Consider the following 12,522-nt stretch of genomic DNA (forward strand, 5'->3'; position numbering starts at 1 on the left):
AATGAACTTTAAACAATGTTTCATTTCTATATGTTTTGTTGAAATTTAACCTTTTATTTTCACCGAGTTCAGCCAAAGATTGAACGTTATATGGTCGTAAGTAAAAAGGATTATTGTATTTGCGTACATTTTCTTTCAGTACTTCCATTCTATGCTGAATATTTTCATCTGATGTTGGAGTCTTTTGTATGTCGGTGAACATTTTTCGATATCCTTCTACTATGTCAGCCGAATTTTTCTTAGACTCTTGGAAAGATTCCATATTCTCCTCATACTCTTGTTGAGGGTCAAGATTTTTCGGCTGTTCCAAATCTTCATCTAGTTCTGTGAAGTTAGTTTCCAAAGGAGGGACTTGTTCGTTTCCTTCAGGCTCTTCTAGCTGTTGTTGCTGAACTATTTCTTCCATGTCTGGTTGTATCTGAACTTCTTCCTGTGGAGTTTCTTGTACCTCATCTGCTGGCATTTCATATATTCCGAGACCGTTTTTAACAAGTTCCCTATCTAAGTCATCCGGACTCATAAACCTTTCTTCTTTCGTTCCGTCTCTATTTTTTACGCGTTTCATGAAGAGAGTTGAATTATCATTTAGCTCTGACATCAAATATCTCGGAGTAAATTCATCCATGTCATTTGGATGATATGCTATTAAATCATATCCCTTAGCGAGCTTGTATTTTCCAGGTTTGAGATTATATCCGATTTGATGCTGAACCATAAAGCTAAATAGGTTCGGGTCAGTATTTCCTTCCTTGAACTTTCTAATAGCTTCTTTATATCTGTCACTAAAGTCAAGAGTATCTGGGTAACCATAATCTTCCTTAAGCATTTTTAAGAATTCTTGGTTTCCTTTTTCTCTACTTCTTTTGTGTCTTTGCTCTGTTTGTGGTTGTTGTGCTGGATTTTGAACTGTTGGTTGTTGTGTTGGTTGTTGTTGTTGTGCTGGATTTTGAACTGTTGGTTGTTGTGCAGGGTTTTGAACTGTTGGTTTTGGTTGTTGTTGTGGTGCTGGATTTTGAACTGTTGGTTTTGGTTGTTGTTGTGGTGCTGGATTTTGAACTGTTGGTTGTTGTGTTGGTTGTTGTTTTGGTGCATGCCTGTGTCTGTGTCCATGTGACGATGTAAATGTTTTAGGTAGTCCTGGTGCAGGCGCTTCTCTTAGAGGGTTTGGTGGTATATAAGTTCCACCAGCTGGCACATATGTTCCATCTACAGCATAATGTCCTACCTGACTTTTCGTTTTTAAGAAAGCATTTACTAGGTCTGTTTTGGTCTGTTGTAACTCTTTTTCTTGACTTTCCACAACAGCTGCTCTAACGGCATCATAGGCACTTTGAACTGCCTGTCTCGTTGCTGCATCTGTTATTTTCGTCATATTTTGTGCTACTTCTCTTAACTCTTTGTCGAAACCTTCAGACTTCAGTTTCTTTCCAGATGAGAAGTCGTTCACTAGTTTCATCTAACTATGAAGAGCTTCGAAGGCATTCTTAAAGTCAGCATTCATTAAAGCTTCATTTGAACTGTCTTCATCCGCTTGTATTTTTGTCCTTATTGACCCTATAAGTTGGGCTGCTTTAGCGTTGGCTTGGGCATCTAACCAGTCATTATTAGCTTTTATATATTCTGCGCTTTTCATTGCCTTTTGCATGGCTGCGTCGTTATTTTACTTTCTTGTGCTAAGTTTTCATACTGTACGGTTTGGTTTTGCAACTGTAAAAGTTTTTCTGCCTTTACATTTGCTTCAACTTCTTTTTTATACTCATCGCTATCCATATATGTCTTCATGGCTTTTTGTTTTATCTCTTCATCTTTCAGTACTTTATATTGAGTAGTATGGTTTTTCAAATTTATAACATCTTGTTCCATTTTTGCTACTTCTGCTGCTTTTTCTGACACTTTTTTCGCATATTCCTCTGTACTTAGTTCTTTCAGTTGTTCTTCTTTCTTCTTTTTCTCTATGTTTAACTCATTGAGTTTCTTTGTGTGTCTGTCATATTCTAGTTTCTTTTCGTTTTCACTTATTTGTTTCTGTATGTCTATGTTTGACTTTTTGACATCTGTTATTTGATTTTTGAGTGAACTCAAATTCATTTGACTTTGAGGGTTATAAGCTGTTCCGTCTGCAGCTCCACCATAGCCTGCCATTTTCGCTAAAAGTGCCGCTCTTAAACCTCAACTCTGTGCACCAATAACTCGGTTTAAAAGCATAGGGTTGCTTGACATTTGTTGCAACATAGTGGGGTCATTCATCATTTGTTGTTGCAACTGTTGTTGTGGTGTCAGTTTTACTATTGGATGTTTCAATGCTCCCTTCCTCTTACGTATATTCTTACGTAGCTTACGTGGCATTTTAAGTGAAGTTAAAAAGCGGTTTTTGACAGATGTTTATATGACACTTTTTGTTCAGCACAAAAAACTACTCGGTCAAAGTGTTGTCAGTTTTGTAAAATAACCGTCCTATCTCATTCTATAAGGGGAAAAAGGCTTCTCAAAGTATACTTTCTTGGAACGCCTGTAACTTTTCCTGTAGCGACGATAGACCCTTACTTGTCCGGACAAAGTTATACTATTTTGAGCGCTCTACAAAAAAGTCACCGGCTGGCTCGTCCTCAGAAATTTTTTATGGGCTAGAGGGCGCAACGCGCCTGGAAGCCCCACTACCTTTTTTTTCATATAATTATTTGATTTCATGGCACTGATATTTTCGTATTCGAAGTCCTTATTTGCCAATAAATTCGAAATGATGTAAAAAAGTGACAAAAATAAATGGAGTTAAATTCACTCTCAGGAATATTGGCTGAGCTTAAAGAAGTCTACGGAAAACAGAAATCCCACTTTAGAGGCTTAGATATATTTGCCTTGTTTGGCATTATGGTCGCTTTAATTCAACTTGTATATTCTGGCCTAACCCATGGTTATCCATTCTGCAGTATGGTCTCTGCAGTTTGCATGAGCCTCGGATTTACAGTTCTAGTGATATCTCTTCGTCTTCATTTAACACCAGAAATCGAATCTTCAATTTCAAACTATCGCGCCTTTGCTGAATATATCGTAGCTCTCTCATTATTGTTCCTCTTTGGCTGGAACTTCATGAACTAAACATATACACTTTTATTGTGAAAATAAAGTTTAACTTATTTTATTTTATATTGGCATAAAAGATAAATTACCAAGCAATATGCTGTAATTAAAACCAATTATAATGTACAAATACATTTTTACATAAAATATCTAAAACTAACACTTTTATTTCAAAAAATATTTAAACAATTCTGCAAAATGATGGTTTTTCTTTAGGCTTCTCTTGCTCTGATTGCTTGATTGGATGAACCGGCCTTGGATTCTTTCTTTGGGGAATAACTTGCAATAAAGTTTCTGTCCAATCTTTATTGTTATTATAACGTACTAATATCTCAACAACTTGATTTACTGTCAGGACTTGCCTACCATCCATCGTAATATGCTCTGGAATAGGAAGCCTTTCCATTCTTAAGTTATGTCTTTCTGCGTAGTCACGAGTAATATTCTTGTGAGAATTATGGTCAATAAGGCATCCAATGATGTAGCATTTGTGTGGGTCTAATGATGTGCAAATGTTGTCAGTATCTGCAGTAAGATAAATTAAATCTTCTTTTGGAAATGCATCAACAACACTAACATCTTTGTATTGGATTATTTTATTACTCCACATATTTCCGTTAACCCTATTTATATAATCCCTCCATTTGTCGTCCATTGAAGTAAAAATCATTGGAAGAGATTCTTTAGCATTTTTATCAAATGCATAAGAAAGTGATATCTGTGAAATCAGCTTTTTTGTTGTATGATCATTCATTAAAGCACCAAACTGCATGTCCATGATGATTTTTGGACCTTCGGCGACAACCATGTTAGCATTCTTTTTAGATCGGTTAATCTTCCTTTTTTCAGGATTTATTTCTTTTACTGCTGGTACTATATCTGAAGATTCTTCCATGTTGATGATAAAAAGTGACAAAATATCTGAAGATTGGACTTCATTCAGAATAATGGATGTTGCGACTGAATAATTTTTAAATTACAGTAAGCAAACGAATTTCACTCCAAAGTGTTAGAAGATCATATAATCAGGTTATTTACAATAAGTTTTCTGATATTCAATGATAACATAATGCAAAAAATTCTCGTATTTTCCCAACGAAATCAGCGACACTCTTTTGCTAGGTTTTTTTCTCAGATGAAAAATTCTTGAGGAAGTTGCCGTTTATAAATTTTTAATATGGAGGAAGATCTTGCGAAGAAACGTGGTTTTATCGAACTTACATTGCGTGACGCTCTCAAACCAAATCAAAAAGCAAGAATGATTTCAAGCGCAATCAAAATTCTTGACCAAATCAAAGAATTAGACCTACATAACAAAGATAACGAAGAAATTCTGAATATGCTTTTAGATACAATACATTGTCCAAACTATTACAAAACAGAGAAGGCTAAGAAATTTGTTGCTTCTATTGTTCATGTTGTGTTTTTCAAGTTACCAGAAATTTGCGAACGTTTTAAATCGATTTTACGAAATGAAAAGACAGAACAAGCAGAACAATTTGGTGAATTATGTGTTACAGTGTGGTCAAAATGCGATGTTACCGAAAGATCAACCTTTCAAGTTCAATTATTGAAGCCAATTGCAGAATGCGCAATTTTAGCAGAGACACCTCAATTCTCTAAGAACTGCCGCGCATTCCTGGAAAAGTTTGGTGTCAAGAGAAGTCGAAGGAAAGAATTGTGGACTGCACTTACTCACATTTACGAGCCAATTGTCTTTAGATACTTGCATGCAGCAAATCCTCTTGTAAGAGATAATTCACTTTCGTTATTTACATCATGCGCATTCCCAATCGAATCAACAGATTTTACCAAGGAAAGAAAAGAAGAGTTAATGAATATTCAAATCGAAGAATTGAATACAATACTTATGGATGATTGTCCTAAAGTTCGTGCTAACGCTGCCAAAGCAGTTTGCAGATTATTATACCAATATTGGCAGATTTTCCCAACATCAGCACAAAAGAAGTTTCTTGATACACTTACCAAAGATCTTAGTCGTGATGGAAAGTCCACAGCTGTCAGAGTTGCTGTTCTTGAAGGCTTGAATTATTTATGTGGCCTTCATGATGGTATGGACTTTGTTGCTCCATACATTGTTAATATTGTTGAGCGCTTACATGATCCGTCCGAGCAAGTTCGTATTGCTTTCATCAAATTATTAAATACTGTTAGCACACAGTCAAATGTCAACATTTTCAAGGTGATCCATATAGATCATTTCATTTACAGGATGAGTGTTGATAGTGATCAAGTTGTAGAGAATATTGTTGAGCTTTTGAAGCCATCAATGTTCGCATTCACTGTCAAACCTTCAAAGAACAGAAATAGTGAAGAGGATCTCAAGAGAAAGCTTAACAAGCTCAGATGTGCACGTTGCATTTACCTTTGCCATCGTAGTCTCCAAGCAGCAACAAAATTTTATTCAATTCTTACAAAATCAGCATTAACTGATGACATGCTTGATTTTATCCATGTTTTATACTTCTGGAGCCAAAAAACAGCATCAGGAGACCCTACTCTCCAACTTCCTGCTGTCCAACAGATCAATTCCGAAGAATGCGCTCTTCCTGCTTTCGAATGCGAAGATGATTTGGTCAGATTATACAGAATAGAAAACAACATTGAAGAAAATGATGAAGAAGAAGAGAAATCAATACCAGAGCATGTTGCTGTCTGGTCAGTCATTTCAGGCGTGATGAATGTTCTAGGAAAAATGGTGAAAGATGAAGCGCAAATACAAGAAATCAGAGAAAAAACATTCCCTGGTTTCAACGCGAAAGAAATCTTTTCAAGATTACCATCATCTCTACACCAGTCATTCTTTGGATTGTTGAAAGTACTCGGAAAAGACAACGACTCAACAGATGTTGTTTTTGAGTATCTTTCCTCCGAAAAGAATTCTGCTTGGTCGGAAGCATTGAATTGTCTCACTCAATGGGGAGCTTTAAGTGATTACTTAGTTACACAGACAAAGATACTTACAGAAGCATTGAACGGAGAAGATGGAGAGATGTCGAATGAAGAAAGATCTGCTAAGATTACAAGATCAGTCAGATATCTGATGTTCATGTTTTCAACATCCGAAATCCGTTCAAAGATTGACAAAGACATGAAAACAATTGAAACATTGCTCAGTGCTGTTAATGAGATATTCCCAATGCTTTACGCAAAGCTTGGATATGAAGGTGGAACAAACACTTTACCACAAGATAAGCTCTCTATTGCAGAATCATTATCAACAGATTGCTATGTAATGGCTGTCAAATTAGTTGTTACATTAAGAATTAATTTGTCATTTAGTTTGATGGCTGATAATGATATGGATGCTTATAACAAGTTCATAGAAGTAATAGGAAGAGAAGTATTCATACAAATGATGAATGACATCAAGGATAATTTCTTCCCAGAAAATATTCCTCTGAAATCATTGCAATACGAAATATTTGTTACAATTTTAACCTTGATGACTGATTTGATTTCATTGCATATATTCGATGGACAGTTATTATTAGATGCAATAGAAGAAATCAAATCAATTGCTTCTAATGAAGGAATGGAAGGTCATGAACTTAAGAACATTTCTTTGAAATGTTTGTCTAAAATTACAGATTCGTTAGCTGTTGATGCAACTAATTTGACTGGTGAAGACCATCCTGCAGCTAAATTATTAAAGTTCGTTATTGATAGTTCAAAGGATGAAGAGAATTGCCAGATTGTATCACAGTTGTTAGATAGCCTCGTTAAGACACAAAAGAAGAAGAAATATATTCCTTGGCTTGTTGGAATTCTTGGAGATCTTGCTGTTGCGGAAGATGAAGTACCAGATTTGTTGCTTGAATCAGTTCAGAAATGCTTGGCTTCATTGAAAGGAAAGAAGAACCAAGCACAATAATTTTTTTATTATTCAAAATGTATAAAATTTATAAACTATGCTTTAATTTTATTTGTTATAAATCATATAAGTCTTTTTAGCATTTATGTATTAATGATGTATAAGATGATAACTAACTTATATACAAATCATTTTCAATATGTTTTGAGGAAAGAGAAATTGAATCGGATTCCTTATTTGATCCTCTGATTCTTGAAAGGCTGTATCAATATACTTCATGTAAATATACAGATGATTTTTAATATAATAAACTCAAATAAATAGATTTATTGCATTAAGAAATAATATCAATGAAAAACAAGAAACATATTATGGATTTGGATTAGATCATTATTTGCTCTGGGAGCTTATAAATCTCCTCAAAAGCATTTGGCATCTTATCTTTTGATGGTTTAGACTTTTTGTCGCACTGATCGCTATCATTTGCCATCATTTCAAGAGTCTTCTTCAAAAGATTAACTTCATTGAGTATTCTCTTTGATTCTTCATTAGCTGAATCAGCTCTTTTCATTGACTCTTTTTCTTCTTTTTCTAAATTGTCTATTTCCATCAATAAGTTATTATTTTCGTTGTTTGTTTCATCTAAGATGCCCTTAAGTCTTTCAAGCTCAACATCAACAGTTCTAAAACTGCATTGTGATTCGGTTCTAACTTTAGCAACTTCACATGTCTTTTGCGTCATCAATTGAAGCTGGTGTTCATACTGCATTTGAGCTTTTAACAAATATTCTTCCATTTCTTTTTGAACTTGAACTCTCATTGATCTCTCAATATATTCAGGGCTGTCTGGATCTATATGATCATCCATGAGAAGGTTAATTCCGGTTGGACTGCCTCCGTTTGCAGAATTTGCATCAATTGAAACTTGGCGAATTGAACATTCAGAAGCTTTTGCAGCAAATTGTAAGGCAAAAAGTGTGTCATTAATTTGTTGTATACATGGAGAAATGTTAATGATCATGGCTGCACGTGCTTGACGTTTAGTTGGTTCGAACAAATTCTTAAAAATGTGTGTGAGTTTCGATTCACGATATGGTATTGGAATCTTTTGAGATCCAGGAGTACTTTGTTCACGTAAACTACGAATACATTTTCCGAGGACAAGCATCGATTTGTTAATATTGCATGCTTCTCTGAATGAACCTTGCTCGGAGTTAATTACGGAGACTCTTTCAGATCCTGCGAGATCTACAACGGAAAACCATGAATAATTCTTACCATTTACAAGCTTAAGCCTGAAAACAGTGTGAGACCTTGAGCTATCTTCATTAAATTCTGTGCATCCTCTATGGCGGCCTTCAAGACCTAGTTCAATGACTTTAGTTGCATCTTCCATTGATTTGATAGCAAACTCCGTGCATCCTTTGATTTCAGTATCTCCAAGATTATTGATACCAATAGTTAAAGTGTCTTTCATTTTGTCAACGTTAAGCAAATCGATAATTCTTTCATTATATATTTCGTTAAAGGTTGCGAAAAGTTGTGTTGTCTGAGTAGCTTGTGAGAGAATTTCTGGAACTACTCTTTCGAGCAATCTTGGGAGAATGCCTGGATTTTCATCTGTTCCCATTACTGTATATGTCTTTCCTGCATTGGTGTTGCCGTAGCAGAAAATTAATACATCATTTCCGGCCAAAAAATCTTTGATGAGGGGCTCTGCAACTTTTTGATAGACTTGAGATTGCTTGCAGTGAGCTCCAAGTATACTTCTAAATGTAAATGTCTTGTTATCAATGAAAAATGAGGAGTTCGCAGTCTTTTGTGGTGGGATAATGATTGTTTTTCCTTCAATCGAAAAATCAAATGATTCCTCATCCTGAAGTGGTGGTCTAACTCTAAGATATACTTTGATCTTATCGTCAGAATTATTATTTGTCTCTGGATTTTGGGAATTCGTATCAGTAGGCGTTTTTGGAGATTTCAATTGAGATTTAGAACTAAGAGAGGCAACATCTGAGGCAAATGATAAGTCATTAATGTCTTTATTTTGATTTTCTCTTGGTTGGCGCACTTGATTCTTCATCCTTATGAAATTTTTAAACGTATACATTCAGAAGTTTTATTTCTAATTCAAAGAGTTTAAAAGATAGCATTAAATGAACATTTGATATATAAATTTAGCTTTTGGAAATCAAACATTATCTAAAAAGATGTTGTAAATTGACTCTCGTATTAAGAATCAAGATTGCTATACAAGCAATTATTTCTGTATAAAATAGTATAGTATCTTATAAAATTCATTGAATGTCATTGTCTATTCAAAGATATCAAATCAGTATGTCAATTAGTAATTCTTTATCAATAGTATGCCTAGATACTGATTTATATGTATATCGTATCATAGAATTTTCATATAATATATTAGTGGATCAACAAATGATGCAAAACCAAATTCAGACATTTAACTTGGATAGTAACGATCAATTTTGTTTCTTCTACATCAATTTGATCTAAAATTTTGGAAAGCAAACTTCTGTTTTATATCAATATAAAAACATTATTTGATTCTCTTGTACTTTTGATTAATTTTAAGAAAAAATAATGAATAACAAAAATAAAAATCATTTATCGATTTAGAATATAATGAAATTGCTTTATTTCTATGATAATTTTAAAACTTCAAGAACTTTAACCTCATTTTTTCAAAAAAAATCGAGAATTGTCAAAAACATTTTTAATTTTCTAAGGAATTGCTTAGGTATTTTTTAAAGTGGAAAATATTTGGAGAAATTCACTAAGGATAGATTCATTCCAGGTGACCAAAGCAACTGCTCTGAGTCAAAAGAACTTCGAAAACATCAAATATTGATATCGATTTTCATCAATTATTTAATACCGATTGTTTTCAGTTAACGCCATCGCATATTATTGAATTCTAATATATTTTAACATACTATAAATAGTTTTGAAAACTTAACAAAATTTCGCGCAATTTCAAACGATACCACAACTATTATACACAGCCATTGTTACCACAATCTCATTGTAAGAAGAAATAATTAGTATAATCTAAGATATAACGATCTATTTATCCAATTCTAAAAATACTTTTAATTACAAACCATTATTTGTGCATAATTTATATACACATGTAGAAAGAAAAACGAAAAAAGTGTTTCTTCAAAAATTACCTGAAGGCAGCATAATCAATAAACATATTTCTTTCTTCACATCGAATTTTGTTCTGCTTGAGTGATCTTTTCGTTTGATTTTTATAATACAATAATATATCTGTATTTTCATGTAAAATATGAATAATTTAAAAGTTCATCATATATCCCGGAATCAAATGGAAGTCATTCTATGAGCCCATACATAATATTACTATGCTTCATATGTCAAGCATAATGGACACACTTATGGTCGATATCTTTGTTGTCGAAGAAATTGATCCATTTGCATTCGAAGATATCAAATCAAAATATTTACTATCTATACTATTTAAATAGATATTCTTATTTTATACATCATATTATGAATCTATAAATTAATAAACGTACACAATAAAGAAATGCATGCTGAAAATCAGGGAAAGAAAGCAATGAAAAAGCCAGCAAAGGCACAGAGCAGAACTGTGGATACAAGAGAAAAGCAAATCATTTCATATATAAGACTAAATTATGAACAAATGATTTATGAAAACCAAATTCTTAAAGAAAGACCTGAAAATTTCGTTGTTCAAGATGCAGTTAATAGCATGGTTCAAACATTTATTGACAATATGGGAGGCGAGCGTGAAAGCTATCTCAGAGAATTAATCAGAAAACTTGCCACAACTTATCAAGAATGTGTCGATTTACAAAAGAAATACCAAGAAGCCAAAAAGGGAGCTGGCAATTCAGCAGAAATTATCACTAAACAAAACGAAGATTTGAAGATTGAAATTGAGAGCTTAACAAGCAAACTTCAAGAACTAGAAGTTCAGAAACAAAGCAAAGAACAATCTCTCAAATCAAAAGTTTCAAGCAAACAGAATCAGCTCAAAGCATTGAATGATTCAATTACAAATCTACAAAATGCACATCGTGAATTATCAAACCAAGTTGAAGATCTAAAGTCTACTGTCCTTAAAAATACTGGTCGCCAAAAGAAATTAATACAACAAGCTAAATCTGTATGTATTAGCGAAATTGAAAAGACAATTGATAACAATCAGCAAGCAGCAATTAATATTCATGACAAGAAAATGCAAAGACTTGATGCCCAATTATCATCTGCTCGTGCCGAACAGAAAAGATTGCAACGTCAAGCTCAAACTGTTCTAGATGCGATTTATTCTATTTCATCTCCTTCAACTAAGTCTAAAATTACCGTTGATGACTTTCTAAAGAGATATGAAGAGGTTAAGCAAATTATTCAAACTTCAATTGAAGCTAAGAAAGAAGAAGCTCTTGCTGGAATCAGAAAAGATATCGAAGAAGCAATTCCTGGTATTGATGTAAGTAGTGGTAACATTATTGATGCGATCAATAGAAAACTTGAAGAAAGACTTCGCGAAAAAGAGGAAGAATGCAGAAGAATAGTTAAGAAAGGCGAAGAACGCGAAAAATTGCTCAAGATGAAGCTTGAAGAAGTTTTGGGACAAATAAAAGAGCTTAGAAGCGGAACTTCAGAGAATCTAGACTTTTTCGATGATGTTGAACGTCAGAGGAGCTTATGGGAGAAGAGCAAAGATAAGCTTGATGCTAAGATGAGTGCTATTGGATTGGGTATTCATGACTAAACTTTTGTTTGTTATTATAAAATTATTAATTTTGATTTTGACTAATCTGTCATCGTTATTCATATTTTGACCATTCGTGTTAAATGATTAATTTATTTTTAAAATTTTCACCAAATTATATAAATGGTCGAGAATATTCTAATAAAAATGTATTCTGTAACGAAAGAAAATAGTCTATTTACATAAAATACTCTATTTAATGAATAAAACATATCATAGCTCTAAAAAATTATGATTATTTTCCACATCTCTGTTCTGTCTTCTGAAACTCGACAATTGAATGATAAAACGAATATTTCGAACAGATTTTGATATCGCCGGGGTAGACAAGAGTACATAAATCTAATCTCCATGGGAAGAAATTACAGAGGGAATGAACCCTGCAGTAGAATATTACAACATCTAACGGTGATCTGAATGGGTCTAAATTGCTCTCTATTGCAGACTTCTTATTCATTTCAGCCAAAAAGCATTTTTGTACGGATTCTTGAGAATAAATCGTAACTTTATCGGACTTTATTTTCAATTCCGGTATGTCTTTTGTGAAAAATAATGAAATTTCATTGATTCCGGAAATTGTCGAAGCCAAATCAACAACTTCTTGGATTTGACCTGCATATTGATTTACCTTATCAGAATTAAATACAATTCCAACGTGCGATGGTATTTTTTTGAAATGATTGAAAGAATTTTCTGTAATAATTAGTTTCCCAACTGTACTGCGAACAATTTTGTCGTAAATGAATCTCAAATAGGTGTATGCCAATATCAATATATGAATTGCAAATAAGAAAATTCTTCCTATCTTTGACGATCCTTTTTTCAT

General features: G+C 33.4%; 6 protein-coding genes across 6 annotated transcripts; 3 read left to right on the forward strand and 3 right to left on the reverse strand.

Annotated features, from left to right (window-relative positions):
- Positions 1-1,629: 1,629 nt before the first annotated feature.
- Positions 1,630-2,142, reverse strand: TVAGG3_0925040 (protein of unknown function, DUF4106 family; the record flags this gene model as incomplete). The annotated part of the gene is made up of 1 exon (XM_051252390.1): positions 1,630-2,142. The coding sequence occupies one exon, from the start codon at positions 2,140-2,142 to the stop codon at positions 1,630-1,632; it is 513 nt and encodes a 170-aa protein (XP_051077964.1).
- Positions 2,143-2,745: 603 nt separating this feature from the next.
- Positions 2,746-3,167, forward strand: TVAGG3_0925050 (DAD family; the record flags this gene model as incomplete). The annotated part of the gene is made up of 1 exon (XM_001327119.2): positions 2,764-3,096. The coding sequence occupies one exon, from the start codon at positions 2,764-2,766 to the stop codon at positions 3,094-3,096; it is 333 nt and encodes a 110-aa protein (XP_001327154.1).
- Positions 3,168-3,259: 92 nt separating this feature from the next.
- Positions 3,260-3,982, reverse strand: TVAGG3_0925060 (tRNA (guanine(9)-N(1))-methyltransferase protein; the record flags this gene model as incomplete). Its single annotated transcript, XM_001327118.2, has 1 exon — positions 3,260-3,973. The coding sequence occupies one exon, from the start codon at positions 3,971-3,973 to the stop codon at positions 3,260-3,262; it is 714 nt and encodes a 237-aa protein (XP_001327153.1).
- A 273-nt stretch (positions 3,983-4,255) lies between these two features.
- On the forward strand, positions 4,256-6,973 carry TVAGG3_0925070 (condensin-2 complex subunit G2 family; the record flags this gene model as incomplete). The annotated part of the gene is made up of 1 exon (XM_001327117.1): positions 4,256-6,973. The coding sequence occupies one exon, from the start codon at positions 4,256-4,258 to the stop codon at positions 6,971-6,973; it is 2,718 nt and encodes a 905-aa protein (XP_001327152.1).
- A 322-nt stretch (positions 6,974-7,295) lies between these two features.
- Positions 7,296-8,996, reverse strand: TVAGG3_0925080 (microtubule motor protein; the record flags this gene model as incomplete). Its single annotated transcript, XM_001327116.1, has 1 exon — positions 7,296-8,996. The coding sequence occupies one exon, from the start codon at positions 8,994-8,996 to the stop codon at positions 7,296-7,298; it is 1,701 nt and encodes a 566-aa protein (XP_001327151.1).
- Positions 8,997-9,912: 916 nt separating this feature from the next.
- TVAGG3_0925090 (uncharacterized protein) lies at positions 9,913-11,786 on the forward strand (the record flags this gene model as incomplete). The annotated part of the gene is made up of 1 exon (XM_001327115.1): positions 10,485-11,696. One exon carries the CDS (start codon positions 10,485-10,487, stop codon positions 11,694-11,696), a length of 1,212 nt encoding a protein of 403 aa, XP_001327150.1.
- Between the last annotated feature and the right edge of the window lie 736 nt (positions 11,787-12,522).

This window comes from Trichomonas vaginalis, chromosome I, assembly GCF_026262505.1.
Source record: "Trichomonas vaginalis G3 chromosome I, whole genome shotgun sequence".
NCBI lineage: Eukaryota > Parabasalia > Trichomonadida > Trichomonadidae > Trichomonas > Trichomonas vaginalis.